The following is a 14,809-nucleotide window of genomic DNA, read 5'->3' as shown; positions in this document are numbered from 1 at the left end:
TATGGGAGAGGAGAGGAGAGGAGAGGGTTGGGGGTCAGACTCATGCAGATTCCGCTAGTATATCACTCCTCCAAACTACAGGCTACAGGGGGGACGGGCTCAAAAAGAATGAATGGGAAAATGGATTCGACTTTCACCTTTTCCTTAATCGCATCAACCTGAAAGGGAAATTCAGAGAGGCAACTTAAGGAGAAAAACCAAAAAACAGAAGTCTCCCAAAACATATAGGAAGAGAGGGACAGAAAGAGAAAAATAGAGCCAACAAATAAGAGAAATCATCGCTTACAGAAAACCAGGAGAAGAGAAAAAAAAAAGTTATCAAAAGCCATGCGACATACGCCACTTTTGATACAAATGCACACTGTTGAGATTACTCTGGCACATTGCACTTTCTATCATTTACTTACAACACCAGGAGAGATTATTCCCAATGCTTATAGTTCAGACATGGACACCAACTACTTTAAGAGTCACATTGTTTGAAAATCTTAAAGAGCTATTACTACGTTCTGAGATGTTAAATTGAAAGGAGCAGAACTAATTGATTTTCAGACCTGGGTAAAATAGAAATTAACAAATGAGATGGTGGGGATTCGACACAGAGACGACAAAACAGTGAGTACCAGAAGGGTTGAACAATCATAGCAGGCTGTCAACTGAGCTCAGAAATGATTTCAATTAACAATTGGCAGATTTTCAGTTATATTCAATAATCATTATATTTTACATAGAGAAAGAGAGTATGCACATAATGCATGTAACGTCAGAACTGTTCAGTACCGTTATATCCACAAGAGGGCGCTTGCAGCTGATCGTCAACAAGCTGACAAAAGGTAATGAATAATTATTACGTCATTATGTCTGACAACATTCAAGTAGAACTAACAGAACAAGGTGTAAAATAATAAGTCTTTCTGCAATAGTTTATAGTTGACCACATGTCCAAAGTCAGTTAAACTCTATGTTTGTCTATGTTATGGACATGTGTGTTTACAAAGTGGTGTTTCAAAGACTGTGCACCGCTTTGGTTGAATTGACATAAAACACTGAGCGGAAGCCACGACTACTAATCGGATGTACAGTATATTTTTACAATCAAATGAGCATTTCCCCCCCAAAGTCGACGATTATTCAAGGATCTATTATTTGTTTGGCAGCCCTACTAACACACTATAGCTAACGCCTATCAAAATTGTCCACCACCGATTTGACACTGCAACCAGATTAAACCGTCTGCATTAAACAATGCTAGGTCGATTATTTGTAAGTGTATCTTACTGTATGACCCAGGTCTAAAGCCTACACAATGTCTTGCCTAACAGTTCTATAGTGCAGAGTAACAAAACCATGAAGTGAATAGGATCTCATGCCATGATGTAACACACACGAGGCACGGGAGAGAATCTCTTCTGGAACACATTTGTATGGAAAAGCAGCGGAAAACTGTAACCCAAAAACAACAAAAAAAGGGACACACCGATGACAATGAGACACGTGGCTGACAGGAGGATAATGAGAATGAATACAAGGAGTGAAAAGGCTTAGACTGGAGGCTTTTCAAATTAGCTTTTAACACTGTCTGGAGGAAGTGAGGCAGTCTATTCCACAGGCCAACTCAAGACCTGGGTGAAATAGGGTAAAAAATAAATTTTAAAAAAAATGTTTATTTTAAACCGGCTTGATGGTACCAGATGAGCAAGTTGTCATTTTGGACAGTCAAAGGAAGTATGTCAAAGTCTATAATACTCTTGATTGACCACTTAATATGGAAACGGAACTGTCTGAATAACACTAATTCTGTACCCATGTGGTACTCTCCAAGTGGACGAAAAACAAACTTACGGTATACTATTTGGCCCAGGTCTTTCTACCTTGCAGTTATTAAGACACCCCCCGCCCCCCCCCCCCCATTTGGGGTTATCTCCTCCAACCAAATTTCTTCTTTTAACCCTTTAAGACCGGGAAAGCATCATTTGTGTCATTTTAAGATTTCTTTGGCTATTCAAAAATAGCAGATATACAAGATCACAGCTTGAGCTTGTAGATCTGCAATTTTTTGAAAAATCGTGAACATTTGCGCAAATCTTGGAATATGTATTTTTTAAAGCGAACATTTGTAAAAAATATTTAGTTCCAGTGACTCCCAGAAGCAAAGATTTGAGTTACAAATGTCCGCTTAAAAAAACTATTTGCACACATTTTCAGGCAAAACAAAAAAAAAAATCAAATCTACAAGCTCATAGCGTGGCACTCGGTGCCGCGCTATGAGCTTGTAGATCTGCTATTTTAGAATATCCCAATAAAATCTTAAAATGACAGATGCGTTCCCGGATTGAATGCCAAGTTGTGAAAAGTTACCACTTTCTATCCCTTCCCACAGAGTTGGTTTTGTTGATCACAACTGCCCTTTCTTTATCCAAGACCGGTTTGTGTGTGATTTCACTTCCACTTAAGGCCTTCCTTGGCCAACCCACCTTGCTGAGGTACTCCCTCATGACCTGGATAAAGTAGGGCATGGAGAAGTCCATGAGGTTGTGCCTCCAGGCCGTCTCCAGCACCACGTCGGGCCTCAGCAGGTCGTAGCAGGTGAAGAGGCAGGCGGCAAAGCACTCCTTCTTGTCCTCCTCTAGGAACCAACCCAGCAGCTCCTCGGCCAGCTCCGTGTCCTTGGACTCTGACGCGTACTGCATGGCATCCTGGTGACAAGGGGAAAACAACATTTAAGAAATGATGGAAACAATTCAGATGTTTTGAGAACAGGAAGGCCGATAGGCCAATATCAGCCAATATTAACCAATTATTTTTCTCTCCCCAAGATTCCCTATAATTAATGTAGCACATTCTGTATCCTAAAAGGCATCTCATTCCATTGTTTTGACATGTGCCTTTCATTTTGCGAGGCATGTTTATGGTTTTGCCTGCGGTATTTTACATTTAATACTTGTATGCATCCAAAATACATGTAAAATCTTTTGAATTACTCTTGATACTCAACATCAACAATGTACAAAATTATCTATTTTGAAAAAAGTACCAAATATTTGTGGAGAAATAAAGAAATCGGACATTTGAGCATCCTACCGATATCGATATTGTAAAAAGAAAAGCTAATATTGATTTATCAGTCAATCCTTATAGTTAGTCACCATGTTGTAATACAGAGTTACAAAACTGAAATAAATAAATATAATAATAAATAAAAAGAGCCAAACTGGTAATAACAGCTGTCTGATCCTGCATCTTGTTGGCATTAAGCAAATAACTGCACCACCCCCACAGACAGTACTCTTTGCATGTGTGCAATAGATTCATTATATTAACAAACACAACATTATGTTTCAGTACCTTGTACAGTTTGTCCTTCTTGCAGAGCTCAACACTCTGTTTCCAGCGGTTGTTGCCCTTGAACAGGTAGGCAGCAATCCTCCTAAACTCTATCAACTCGTGCTTCTCCAGGCCCTGGGCTAGCGAGATGTTGTCAAAGTTGTCATAGGCGTCGATTGAGGTACGCAGGGCCTGGGGAGAAAGGAGGGGGTTATTAGGAGATAAGCGAGAGAAATAAATTGTTTTGTTTTATCCAGTATAAAAAAAACTAAAACAGAAGTGACGAATCACAACTCGCTGAATCGTTTACATGCGAGTTGTCCAGATACCCTTCCTGTCTCTTCGGCGTGGTAGTTTATGGCATGAAAGATGAGAATCAATCTTTCTAGAAAGAGATGACATGTGACATGGGTCAGGTTGTGGCAAGAATATTTATACATCTTACAGCATAGTCTTCCTCCCCAATGAAGAGGTTGTTGAGAGCTTCGTTGACGGACTTGTTGTTGTGAGTCTGGACTGACCGCAAGTATGGTTTGACTAAGGACAACTGCTTAACCTGAAGAGAGAAAGAAAGACAAAGAGGGAGAGAGAGAGAAAGAAAAGCAGAGAAGGAAAGGGAAGGCACACTTTAATACTTTATTTAACCAGGAGACATGTCAGCAATAACTAAACATACAAGTAATAAACCACACATTAACTACAGAAAATACTATCATCTATTCTATTCAACCAACTTCTATTATTGTTAGACATTTTGGAGTTAGTTATGAGTTGAATCATAAAGCTAACGAGATGTATTATAAAACTTTACCGTACCATATCTTAGAGTTGTACAATTGCCAACTGTAATAATTCCTCTCATATGTCAGTGGAACACAGTGTCTTTACATTTTAATGATCCATCTGGTACAGACACTGATGCTTTATTGTAGGCTGACAAAAGTGATTCCAACTCAGACATCGTGGAAAACTCGCAGCCAGACTAATTGGCAGAAGAAAAGGAACACCATCTTAAGTACCTTGCTGAAGTTGTTGACGGCGCGCGTGTGGTCGAGCCTCGGGGAGAGCACGATGAGCAGGTCATTCAGTAACAACGGCTTGAACTCCAGGTAAAACTGGACGGCCTTGTAGTACAGCTCCACGTTTGCCACCTGCAGTGACAGAACCGAACACGTGCAGAAATACAAGTAAAGTCAAGTGAAGATATGTCCTAGGCCTGTCACAATTATTACATGCGTTATACATTAAATATTTGGTACTTATATTAATTGCGATTAGACGATTGTCAAATAATCACAATTATTTTTGCATAGTTGTCATAATTGTTTTCATGTTGAAAAATGGTTCATACACTTTGAAATATATTTAAAAAAGCAGCAATAGCAGATCTATAAGCTTACAACGCGTGTAAGCTTGTAGATCAGCAATTTCTGCTATTTTTCTATGTATAAAATCATTAAATATGTCAATAATCTCTTTGTATATTTAAGTTATTTGTCATATCTGCCCTGTGCAATTTTTGATTACGAAGCCTAAAAGGCCAAACAGAAATCAAAATTCTATCCACATGTTCAACGTCAAACACACAATTAAATCGTTAATCGCAATTATTTGAGCGACAATTAATCGTCAATTTAAATGTGTAATCGTGACAGCCCTATAGTAAAGTCAAGTGAAGGATATGTGATCATGAATGAGCATATTACTCCCAATAATCCCTGGGTCAATAACAGCGAATAGGCTGTAATTAATACCTTGGTGACAATGTCTTTGAACTGCCCCTCCTTCCAGGCGTCTGCGGGATGGCTCATCATGGTGATGATGGCGTTGTCGTACTCCTCGTACTTGTCGTAGAGGAACACCAGCTCCCCCCACAGGTGGGCCTGCTCTGCTGCCCTCAGAACCTGACAGACAGAAAGTATACGTTCATTAATTCATTGGTTCTCAAAGTGTTTTTTCCAGGGGGACCCCAGCAAGATATGTTAATATAGGATCACAATGATTTAAACCACTTTTATACTTTGGCTATTCAAAAATAGCAGATCTACAAGAATTTTTTTGCGAACCTTTTGAATATATATATATATATATATACACATTTTAAAGCGAACATTTGTAACTCAAATCTTTGCTTCTGGGGGGTCTCTGGAACAATATATTTTGAGATGGGGGTCCGGGGTCAAATAAATATCATTTTGGGGGTCCTACTTTTTTTTTAGACCTTTTTTTTGAGAACCACTGCATTCATTGACCAACTAATTTATGATTTGGTTGGCAATGATAGGCAATATTGGGTGAAAGAGTAAAGGTAGGGTAAGTGATTTACTGTGTTTAAAATAAGTGTTAAATAGCTCTATATTCTGATAGTACTCGTTGTTATAGAGTGTTTGTTCAGTAAAAGGAGTCTCCCATGTCTCTCCAGCTCTTTATTAAACAGAAAATGCATTTTCAGTGCTCTCTCCTGATTGGCTTAGATTGTGTCACCTACCTGAAAATGTCCTATATTCTGTTTACTAAAGAGCTGGAGAGACCCCTGTGACCGAACAAACGCTCTGTAGCAAAATATATCACTTACCCTACCTTTAACTATCAGTGCTGTGTGAAGCACATCACTAGATCATATTCTTTCAAAAAGGAAGTCACAAATAATGTCATTTCATTTAAATGTATTATCGTTTTTCCCCTCCACCACCTACCTTTGGAATGTTGACGCGGGACCAGAAGAGTTCCAGGTGCTCCCGCATCTTCTGGGGTTTGAATTTGGAGTAGAGGATGGCCAGCTCGGTGAACATGCCCATGTGAGCGCGCTCCAGGCCCAGGGCGGCCTCCAACATGGTGATCAGCTCCTCAAAGTAGCCACGGTCCTGCAAAGCACAGATATTTACACCTTCATTCACAGCGGCTTACAGCTAGCTATGCATTGCATTCAAACTTGAATAGATTGTTAAGAGCACACGGTACACGCAATCTTTACTAAATTGCCATGATCAAAGTGCTAGTCTCCATGCAATATTCCTGTGGTCCTTGAATAAAACACAGTGAGATGGTCTTTCCTCCATAAAACCAGGGAGGGAAATAAACACCTGTCAATGGCTAGTCTGCTTAACCCATTGATACCTGGAACGCATCTGTGTCACTTTAGATTTCTTTAGGCTATTCAAAAATAGCAGATATACAAGCTCATAGCGCGGCACCGAGTGCCGCGCTATGAGCTTGTAGATCTGCTATTTTTGAAAAATCGAGGAAAAAAAAAATGTTTTTTTTTTTAATTTTCTTTTAGGATTTAGAAGACATTTCTAGAATCTTCTCAGGTCTTAATGGGTTAAGTGGTTTACTCTACTAGCCACCCTAAACCCTGAAATTATTTCATGTTGTGTTTATTTATTTTTTTACTTCCTCAATTCAGCAGGTGAATAAGAGAAACTGTCTGGTGAACTTTGAAATGCACCAGCTTCTAATGCCAGTTTTGTCCTGCCCTGAATAATACCATCCTTTAAAAACAACAAGACGACCACGTCTAACAACGGTCTTTCCTGTGCAATCTGTAGCTATGGATAACAAGTTACTAGGTGCGGATTTGTGAACGTCTTGCTCACATATGAACATTAGGTACATATCTTTAGATACAGACAGACAAAAATACAAACAATAAGGAACACACCTGGCGTTGATGTATGTAACTTAAATGTTAAAAACAAATATAGAACAACAACAATTTACTATGGTGCATGCTACCGTGACTGGGGTGAAGGGACATGCTAAGTAGCAGGACAGTTTACATTTCTTTGGACTGATGGGAAATTGAGCCACGTACCTGGTAGTAGTTGATGAGCTCCTCCAGTTCGTCAGCATGGACCACGATGTGCAGACCACACATCTGGGCCAGGCGGAACTCCTTCCCCTCCACACAGGCGAAACATACCTAAGGGAACATACAAAACAAGTCTTAACTCATTTCCTGACAAGTTTCATGTTTTTAGTCTTTTTCCAATCAGAGAAAAAAGGACCATAGGTGGGGAAATTTCTTATCTCCCTTTCAAAAAGGTCAGTTGGAAAATGGATATAAATACTATACTGTGTACAGTTATGTTTCAATAAATCAAAATATGTATCAAATGACAAAGAATCGCATTAGAAAAGCTAAACGGAAACGGCAAAATATTATTCTAATATTCTCACATGAAGCACATGGTCAACATGGTAATACATCTGTCAAATAATGAGTATGTTTTGCGACACAACACAGCTGATGAAATATCTACTAGAGTTCTCAAATTTTGCCCGAACCCGACCCTAACCGACGTTTTCGGGCCGGGCCCAAAATCTATGTTAATTAGCCGGGCTGGGCCGATCCTCGGTAGCCTGGTAAACCCTCCCTCCGGAAATCTCATTTCCATTTGATTCCAGGAGTGAGTCTGGCATGAAGGCTTGTATGGGCGTTTCTAGTGCATTACCAAATAACCGAGCCAATCAGCGTCCTCGCTCATTGTTTTGTGATTGACAGCGGGGGTAGGCCAATCAGGTGGAACCAGAGTGGTTCACACGTCATTAATCAATACACCTTTCATACAAGCTGCTCATTAACCAATTACTCCTGGTGATAATCACTGCAGCCTAAAGTGGCTTAATTGGACATCAAAGGGCCACTTGGACATCAAAGCTACATTACTCCCGCCCAGCTCCAGCCCACAGCCAAATTGCCCATATAGGTCTGCAGGCCAGACTCACTCCTGAAATAAAATACAAATGAGATTTCTGGAGGGAGGGTTTACCAGGCTAGATCCTCGGGTTCCATGAAGAAAAAGAAACAAATCTATTACCCCCAAAAAAGACATTTCAATTTCCCCTAGCGGCCGACGGAAATGATAGTGGATGTGTTGGATGCAGCTCAGAGTGAACTTTCCTCAGGTATCAAGTTTGTCGCCGTCCGACCTTCCTAGCCCGTGTTATTAAAGAAAAACGGGCGACAATGGCCTAAACTCAATCGAAAATCAGCGAAAGTGGCCGTTTTCAAGATGTTTTGGCCATTATCTCTGGAACGGACCAATCTGCTCAGTTCAATGCTTGTAAGATGCGTGACTTTGAGGACATTAAGTAAGACATATGACACCTTTTCGGGTTTTTAGGGCCTAAAAGCATGGTAATTGTTTGGAGGGCCGGGCCTTAATTATCAGGCCCGTTGAGAACTCTAATATCTACTAACTTTGAATTTAGTTTTTTTCCTTAAAAAAACATAAAAATAAAATCTCAACTGGATGTAAATGTAGTTGTGTTAGCGTGTTATATAACCCAAGTGGTGGGCTCTCTGACCTCCTTCCATGTTCGGGTGCTGTTGGCCTTGCGGGCTCCATCCACCGCGGCCTGGTACTCTCCCAGGTGCACCAGGGTGGAGGCCAGACGGCCAAAGTTGGACACGTTGTTGTACAGTAGCTTCGCCGCGTCGTACATCTTGTCGTCGTAGCAACGGTCGCCCACCTGAGCGAGGAGGAGGAGAGAACGAGAGAGAGAGAGCAGCGATAGTAAGGGAATTAAATCGGGTGGGTTTGAGAGAGAGGGAAGACAGAATGCAATGTTGAGTGAGACGGGAACAGTGAGATGTTGAGAAATCAATGACGACAGCAAGAAGGCACTTTATTTTCAAGCAACATCTGACCAGTGGTGGAAAAATATTTTTTCTACTTAAGTGAAAGTATCAATACTGCTAAATTGAAATATGGTGTTACAAGTAGAAGTCCGGAATTCTAAATTTACTTGAGTAAAAGTACGAAAGTATTGCCATCAAAATTAACTTAAAGTACCAAAAGTAAAAGTACTCATTATGCAGAATGTCCCCATTTCAAGCTTTCCAATGTATATGAAAATAGCAGATCTACAAGCTCATAATGCGTTGCATCGCGACACATTGTGAGCTTGTAGATCTGCTATTTTCAAATGGCTGAAAGGTATTTAGGCTGAAGTGGGTAATGTATGTTTTGTAAGTAATAATAATCAAAATCTACAAAGTAACTAGTAACTTACGTGTTCAAATAAAGTGGAGTAAAAGTACAATATTTGCCTCCGAATGTGCATGCTATGCACCCGTGTATCTACGTATATGTGCAACTTAAAGCCTACTTGTTGGATGTGGGCATTGTTGGGTCCGTTGATAAACTCCTCCAGCTCGGCCAGGCGGTTGGTCTTAGCGAGGGCGAAGATCAACTCCGTTTCCACGTAAGACTCGCGGGCCTTCTTACGAGCCATCTGGAGGAACTTCACCAAGTCCTCCCAGTTACCTACGTACAGCATGGATGTTGATAAAGTACATGTCACAGGCACATTTCAACATCAAATGTGATTAAATATTTTTACATGAACCACTTAAACCCTATATACTTCGTTCCCCAGGGGTCTATACTTGTTCCTCTACTTTTTGTGGTAGATCTCCTATTTTTGCAGAATGTACATTTACTGAGTGTCGGCCTATTATAACATGCCCAGAATAGGGATGCTAGGGTTCATGGGGTTAATAAGATAATTAACCCATTTAATCCGGGAACGCATCTGTCAATTAGGATATTAAAACAAATAGAAGATATACAAGATCATAGCACGGCACCGAGTGCCGCGCTATGAGCTTGTATATCTGCTATTTTTTTTTTATCTTGAAAATTCTGGCAAATCTTGAAATATATATATTTTTAAGTGAACATTTGTAAAATATTTTGTTCCGGGGACCCACAGAGGCAAAGATTTGAGTTTCAAATGTTCACTTTAAAAAATATATATATTCAAAGATTTTTCCAAAATAGCAGATCTACAAGCTCATAGCGCGGCACTCTGTGAGCTTGTAGATCTGCTATTTTTCCAAAATAGCAGATCTACAGATCTATATTTTGGAAAATAGCCAAAGAAATCTAAAATGACACCCCAGATTGAATGGGTTAATATCATGCACACATGGATTTGGAGCAATTATTATGAATACATTAATGGATAAAACGATACATTCACGTGTGTTTATTTGCTACATTGGAGATGGTCAAATGTCTTGATGATTTAACGGAGATCCTCTTACCGCTCTGGGCAGCAGCCTGTCCCACCTCCATATACGCTGAGGGGTCATCGGCCTTGATATAAGAGTCAATGGCCTCCTTCACCAGGCCCTTCTGCAGCTGAGCCTTGGCCAGCTGGCTCCACACCGGAGGCTCGTTGCATCGCTCCGCAAACTCGTAGGCCCGGTCCAGGTTACCGATATGCTCAATAAGGACCTGGATATAAAAACATTGAATGTTGACCAGTTGGTTTGTGATCCACATACATATAGAATGTGTACAATGTATATAAAAAAAACAATAGGATTTATACAAAGATATATACATTTTAAGATCGAGGGAAGGGAATCCATTTAGCCAAAGGGCTTGAAGTGCTTTTCCATATTACATTTTTAAAGATTTCTTTTGTGGTCTTTTTATGCTTTATTTCAGATTTCATGTCAGTTTAGAGAGATATGCACTGTAAGATGAGGGTCGGATTCGAACACCGATGTGTACTCCTGCTTTTCCATATTTAATGAGACAGAAGAATGACTTGGCTAAGACTCCATCACAGTAGCAAATTTGCAGCCACTCAAAATCAATGTTTAGGTCAATGGTCTCATCTTTCATAGACTACTAGCTTAAGAAACGGCTACAACGAGCCAACCACACTGTGCACTGACCTGCACGGCGGAGGTGTTGACGTCAAACTTCCTGAAGATGGCGAAGGCCTCCTCGAAGAGCTCGTTGCTGATAGCAATGTTGGCGATGTCTGGGGCGTCGTAGTTGTCCAGCCTGTTGATGTACTCCATGACGCGGGTCCGGTCCGCCTTGATGGCCGTCAGAATCAGCAGGTTCTGGAGGTTTCTGAGAGAAACAGGATGGAATGGTTTTCACTTGACTATACATCAAAGAAAAGTGCCTCAATTGACTGATGAGAAGATTTTGGGATAGACAGATTGTGCTGAGGAAGGTCCCCATGCTCATTTCTAGAAACTGACACCCTCTCTGTCAGTGTAGACTCATTGACATACTGAATCAAATGGGCACCGGCCCATATTCCAGAAAATATTCTCTCCTGATTTTGTTTTAACACATTGATCGGCAAGATCACATTGATGTGTTCTTTCAAATCCATCACTTGATGGCCAAGATCACATTGATGCGTTCTTTAAAAAAAAAACATTTTTCTTTTAATTCAACAAGGGGCACCCTAACACAGCTTGGGAATGATCGATCGTCACTCAGAGAAGTAGTATGTGGATGTGATGTCATCCCAAAAAACGTCACATCCGTTCATCCCAACGATGGGATTTTCAGAAAAACAGCTGTAACTCAGTTTCTTGTTTTTGCATTGAAATCCACCCGTTTTCAACGGGCCGTAGCCCCAAAATGGCGGATCGCGGTTGGAAGGTTGTCGTTTCTATGGATACACAGATACCTCCGCCAACCCACGGGGACTATTATTTTATTTTTTTTGGGACACAAATGTCGCTTCCACGGCGTTTCAAATATCATCGGATTGAGGTTATTACGCTGGCAAGGGGATAGAAAACTATGTTTAATATCTTGGCAATAAATGTGTTAATACAGTCAAATCCTAGTTCATCTGTATGCAAAGACCCTCACCTGTGCTCACTGAAGACAGAGTTGTCCAGGACGATCTTCTCCAGGAGTTCGATGAGCTCGTTGGGCAGGTCAGCGGTCATGAAGGCCTTCACCGTGACGGAGACCTCCTCTGGGTCCTGGGTCTCCGACAGGGCTGTCTGCACCACCTGGAGTAAAGATGAAGAGCAGATTAGCTCAATGGCAGCCAAAGGTTCATGGAGTAGTAAGTAGTAAAGTAAAGTTGTGGAGGTTCAAATACAAACTAACAAAACCTGCTCATACTTGGCTGGTGAAATAACCAAGATTGGGGCATTTTGTGCCTTGATCATACCTGGTCAATGAGAGGTCTCCTGTAAGGGTTGGTCTCCAGCAGCACACTGGCCCACAGCTCCGGGTCCTTGCGACGCACCAGGTAGCGAGACAGGCTCTTGAACAGGGAGTTCTCATTGCAAACCTACACCATGACAAACAATGGAAAACAAATGAGATAAATCTATGTCACCATAGTTTAACGACTGTGATGAGGAGAAACAGAACCGTTTATGTCGAAACATGTTTGCCAATAAATATGAGATGGAAATGGTTGATTGATTGTCTCGGTCTCCTCTTTTTGTTTTATTATTATTCTGCTATGATACGTAGCCTGCGAGTTAGTTCAGGCAGTATACACTCGAGAGGTTACACACTGCGGTTATGCAGGCGCTTACGGCGCTTACTACAATACTATTACTCAGACCATACGTCATAGCTGACGTGACATCAGCTGACCAATCAGCGGGTTATTTAAGCTCACCTCAAGTCTCTGTTCATTCTGCTGTCATTTGTCCCCTGGTCTGTTGGTATGCAACTGCTGGCTGCTCTAGCTCTTCTCTCTAGCCTTATTGTCGTCATGTCCTCTGCTCACTCCGAGTCGGACGACGACATAGGCCTATTGTCCAATCCTGATAATGGTCCTGATGATCCAGACGAGGAGGATGAAATTCCCCCTACTGAAGTAGGTCTGTCACAGAAAAGACGTAGCATTCGTGGCACTCGAAAATTATCTGACTGGCCTGTTGAGCGTATTTTGCAAAGCCTCTATGCCCGTAGCGTTCCCGTGACTCCAGGTCTAAGTCACGAGCAACTGCTGCAGTTCTTGGTCAACTCAGAAGAGGTGCATGCAAGCCGGGCGGGCGATCATGTTCAAGTTGGTGCGGCAACAACACCCTCCACCGAGTATGCCGGTAAAGGAAAAGGTCCAGCTAAAAAACGCACGGCAGGTCGCCCCGCTGGTCCCGCTGCTTCTACCAAGAAGAGTAAAAGTACTCAACCGCCCAGTAAAACTACCGATGATATCATCATGTCTACATTGCTAAGCATGAAAACTACACTTGACCAGGTGAATATCAGGATCAACGCGCTAGAGAGTAGCAGCAACAGTCCAGGGGTTTCCGGTTCATCTACGGGGTTTTCCCCAGGGACAACCACAGTGTTTTCCCCAGCAGCATCTGCAGATACGCCAGCAGCCGCTAGTATCACGCCATCCCCTGTGGTCAACGTGGCGCATCAGAAAACCTGGGGTACAGCAGTTCCAGGCCCTTCCACAGGCGCTTCTTTCCTCTCTCCTGCTGCGGCCATCTCTGAGAGTCTCAGGAAGCATATCATTGCAGGTAAAAAATCTCTGAGATGTTTTAGCTATATTTATTAAAAGCGCTTCCTCTAATTGTTCGCTTTTTCGACAGGGCATGACGTTAATCTGGTCAAGATTCTGATAAACGCAGATGCTACTGATAGGAGACTGGTGGACTGTGGCGATGTTACTTTTGTGCTGAAAGATTCGGATCCGAGGCTAACTAAAACACTGACATTAGCAGAATTTATTTCAGCGTTTGGGGTCTATAGAGACTGCATCTGTGAGGTTTACCCTCAGCGTAGAGAAGAACTGGACACGTACATGGCCATTATAGCCGATCTGGCTGTATCTTATGGCGGGTCCTTGTTTTTCGAATACCATAAAGCCTTTGCTTCTAAAGCTGCCATGCACATCGTCAAATTTAATCAGCGCTTGGACTGGTCAGTGGTTGATCTGACTATCATTAGTAGACATTTCTCTGGGCAGAAATTTCTATGCTGCGCAGTCTGTGGTTCTTTTAACCATACTTCAAATTTATGCCCCAAAACCGTGGCGAAGCACGGGTTGCCTCAGCAGCCTCAGGCAAATATAAATCCCCCGTCCCAGTCCAACTCATGGCAACCAAAGAAACAGGTGCGGTATTCACCAGGAAATCAAGTTCCTACATGTCTTAATTTCAATGATGGTGTATGTTCATTCATCAATTGTAAATTTATGCACATCTGCAGTTGGTGCGGGGACAGCCACCCGAGATCAGTCTGCCCGCGGAGAGTCCGCCCCACAAAATCAGCGAAATAATAAAGAAGCATCCGTCTACGCCTGTGAACGTTCCTGCTTTGTCCAAGGCCCTCAAGAACCATCCGAATCGTTCTTTTGTGAACTATTTAATAACTGGATTAGTTCAAGGGTTCATGGCTGGGTTGTGTTGGCTCCCTAAAATAACTCATGTCTGCAAAAATCTTCAGTCTGCGCTTCTAGAGCCCAAGGTAGTAGACGAGCTTCTCGTAAAAGAAACTACAAAAGGTCATATGATTGGGCCTTTTAGTAAATCACCTTTTTCTCTTTTTAGAGTAAGCCCTATAGGGGTAGCAACTCGAAAATACTCTGGGAAAAAGCGTATGATTGTTGACCTCTCCGCTCCACATAATGGCCCAGTTTCTAGCATTAACGATTTAATTCCTCTATATCCGTTTTCCTTATATTATGCTTCTGTCGATAATGCTATCCAAATGATTAAAGCTGCAGGCGCAGG

General features: G+C 41.7%; 1 protein-coding gene across 3 annotated transcripts in view; it reads right to left on the bottom strand.

Moving 5' to 3' along the window:
- Positions 1 to 14,809, bottom strand: part of LOC308085725 (clathrin heavy chain 1-like) — a 43,858-nt gene that overhangs the window by 6,619 nt on the left and 22,430 nt on the right. Inside the window, exons 18-30 of one of the 3 annotated variants that reach the window (XM_080429001.1) lie at positions 12,277 to 12,399; positions 11,967 to 12,112; positions 11,021 to 11,204; positions 10,379 to 10,571; positions 9,439 to 9,596; positions 8,635 to 8,799; positions 7,139 to 7,246; positions 6,021 to 6,188; positions 5,079 to 5,228; positions 4,344 to 4,475; positions 3,770 to 3,880; positions 3,346 to 3,516; positions 2,475 to 2,696 (exon numbers count right to left, since the gene is read on the bottom strand). In XM_080429001.1, coding sequence (XP_080285127.1) covers positions 2,475 to 2,696; positions 3,346 to 3,516; positions 3,770 to 3,880; positions 4,344 to 4,475; positions 5,079 to 5,228; positions 6,021 to 6,188; positions 7,139 to 7,246; positions 8,635 to 8,799; positions 9,439 to 9,596; positions 10,379 to 10,571; positions 11,021 to 11,204; positions 11,967 to 12,112; positions 12,277 to 12,399 — 2,031 coding nt within the window. Of the gene's footprint in view, positions 1 to 2,474; positions 2,697 to 3,345; positions 3,517 to 3,769; positions 3,881 to 4,343; positions 4,486 to 5,078; positions 5,229 to 6,020; positions 6,189 to 7,138; positions 7,247 to 8,634; positions 8,800 to 9,438; positions 9,597 to 10,378; positions 10,572 to 11,020; positions 11,205 to 11,966; positions 12,113 to 12,276; positions 12,400 to 14,809 lie in introns of all 3 variants that reach the window. The other 2 variants (XM_080428999.1, XM_080429000.1) reach the window with 2 other exon arrangements.

This window comes from Gymnoscopelus braueri (genome assembly GCF_963280865.1).
Source record: "Gymnoscopelus braueri genome assembly, chromosome: 5".
Taxonomy (NCBI): domain Eukaryota; kingdom Metazoa; phylum Chordata; class Actinopteri; order Myctophiformes; family Myctophidae; genus Gymnoscopelus; species Gymnoscopelus braueri.
The sequence above is the reverse complement of the archived record's forward strand: the minus strand, read 5'-3'. Positions and strand labels throughout refer to the sequence as shown.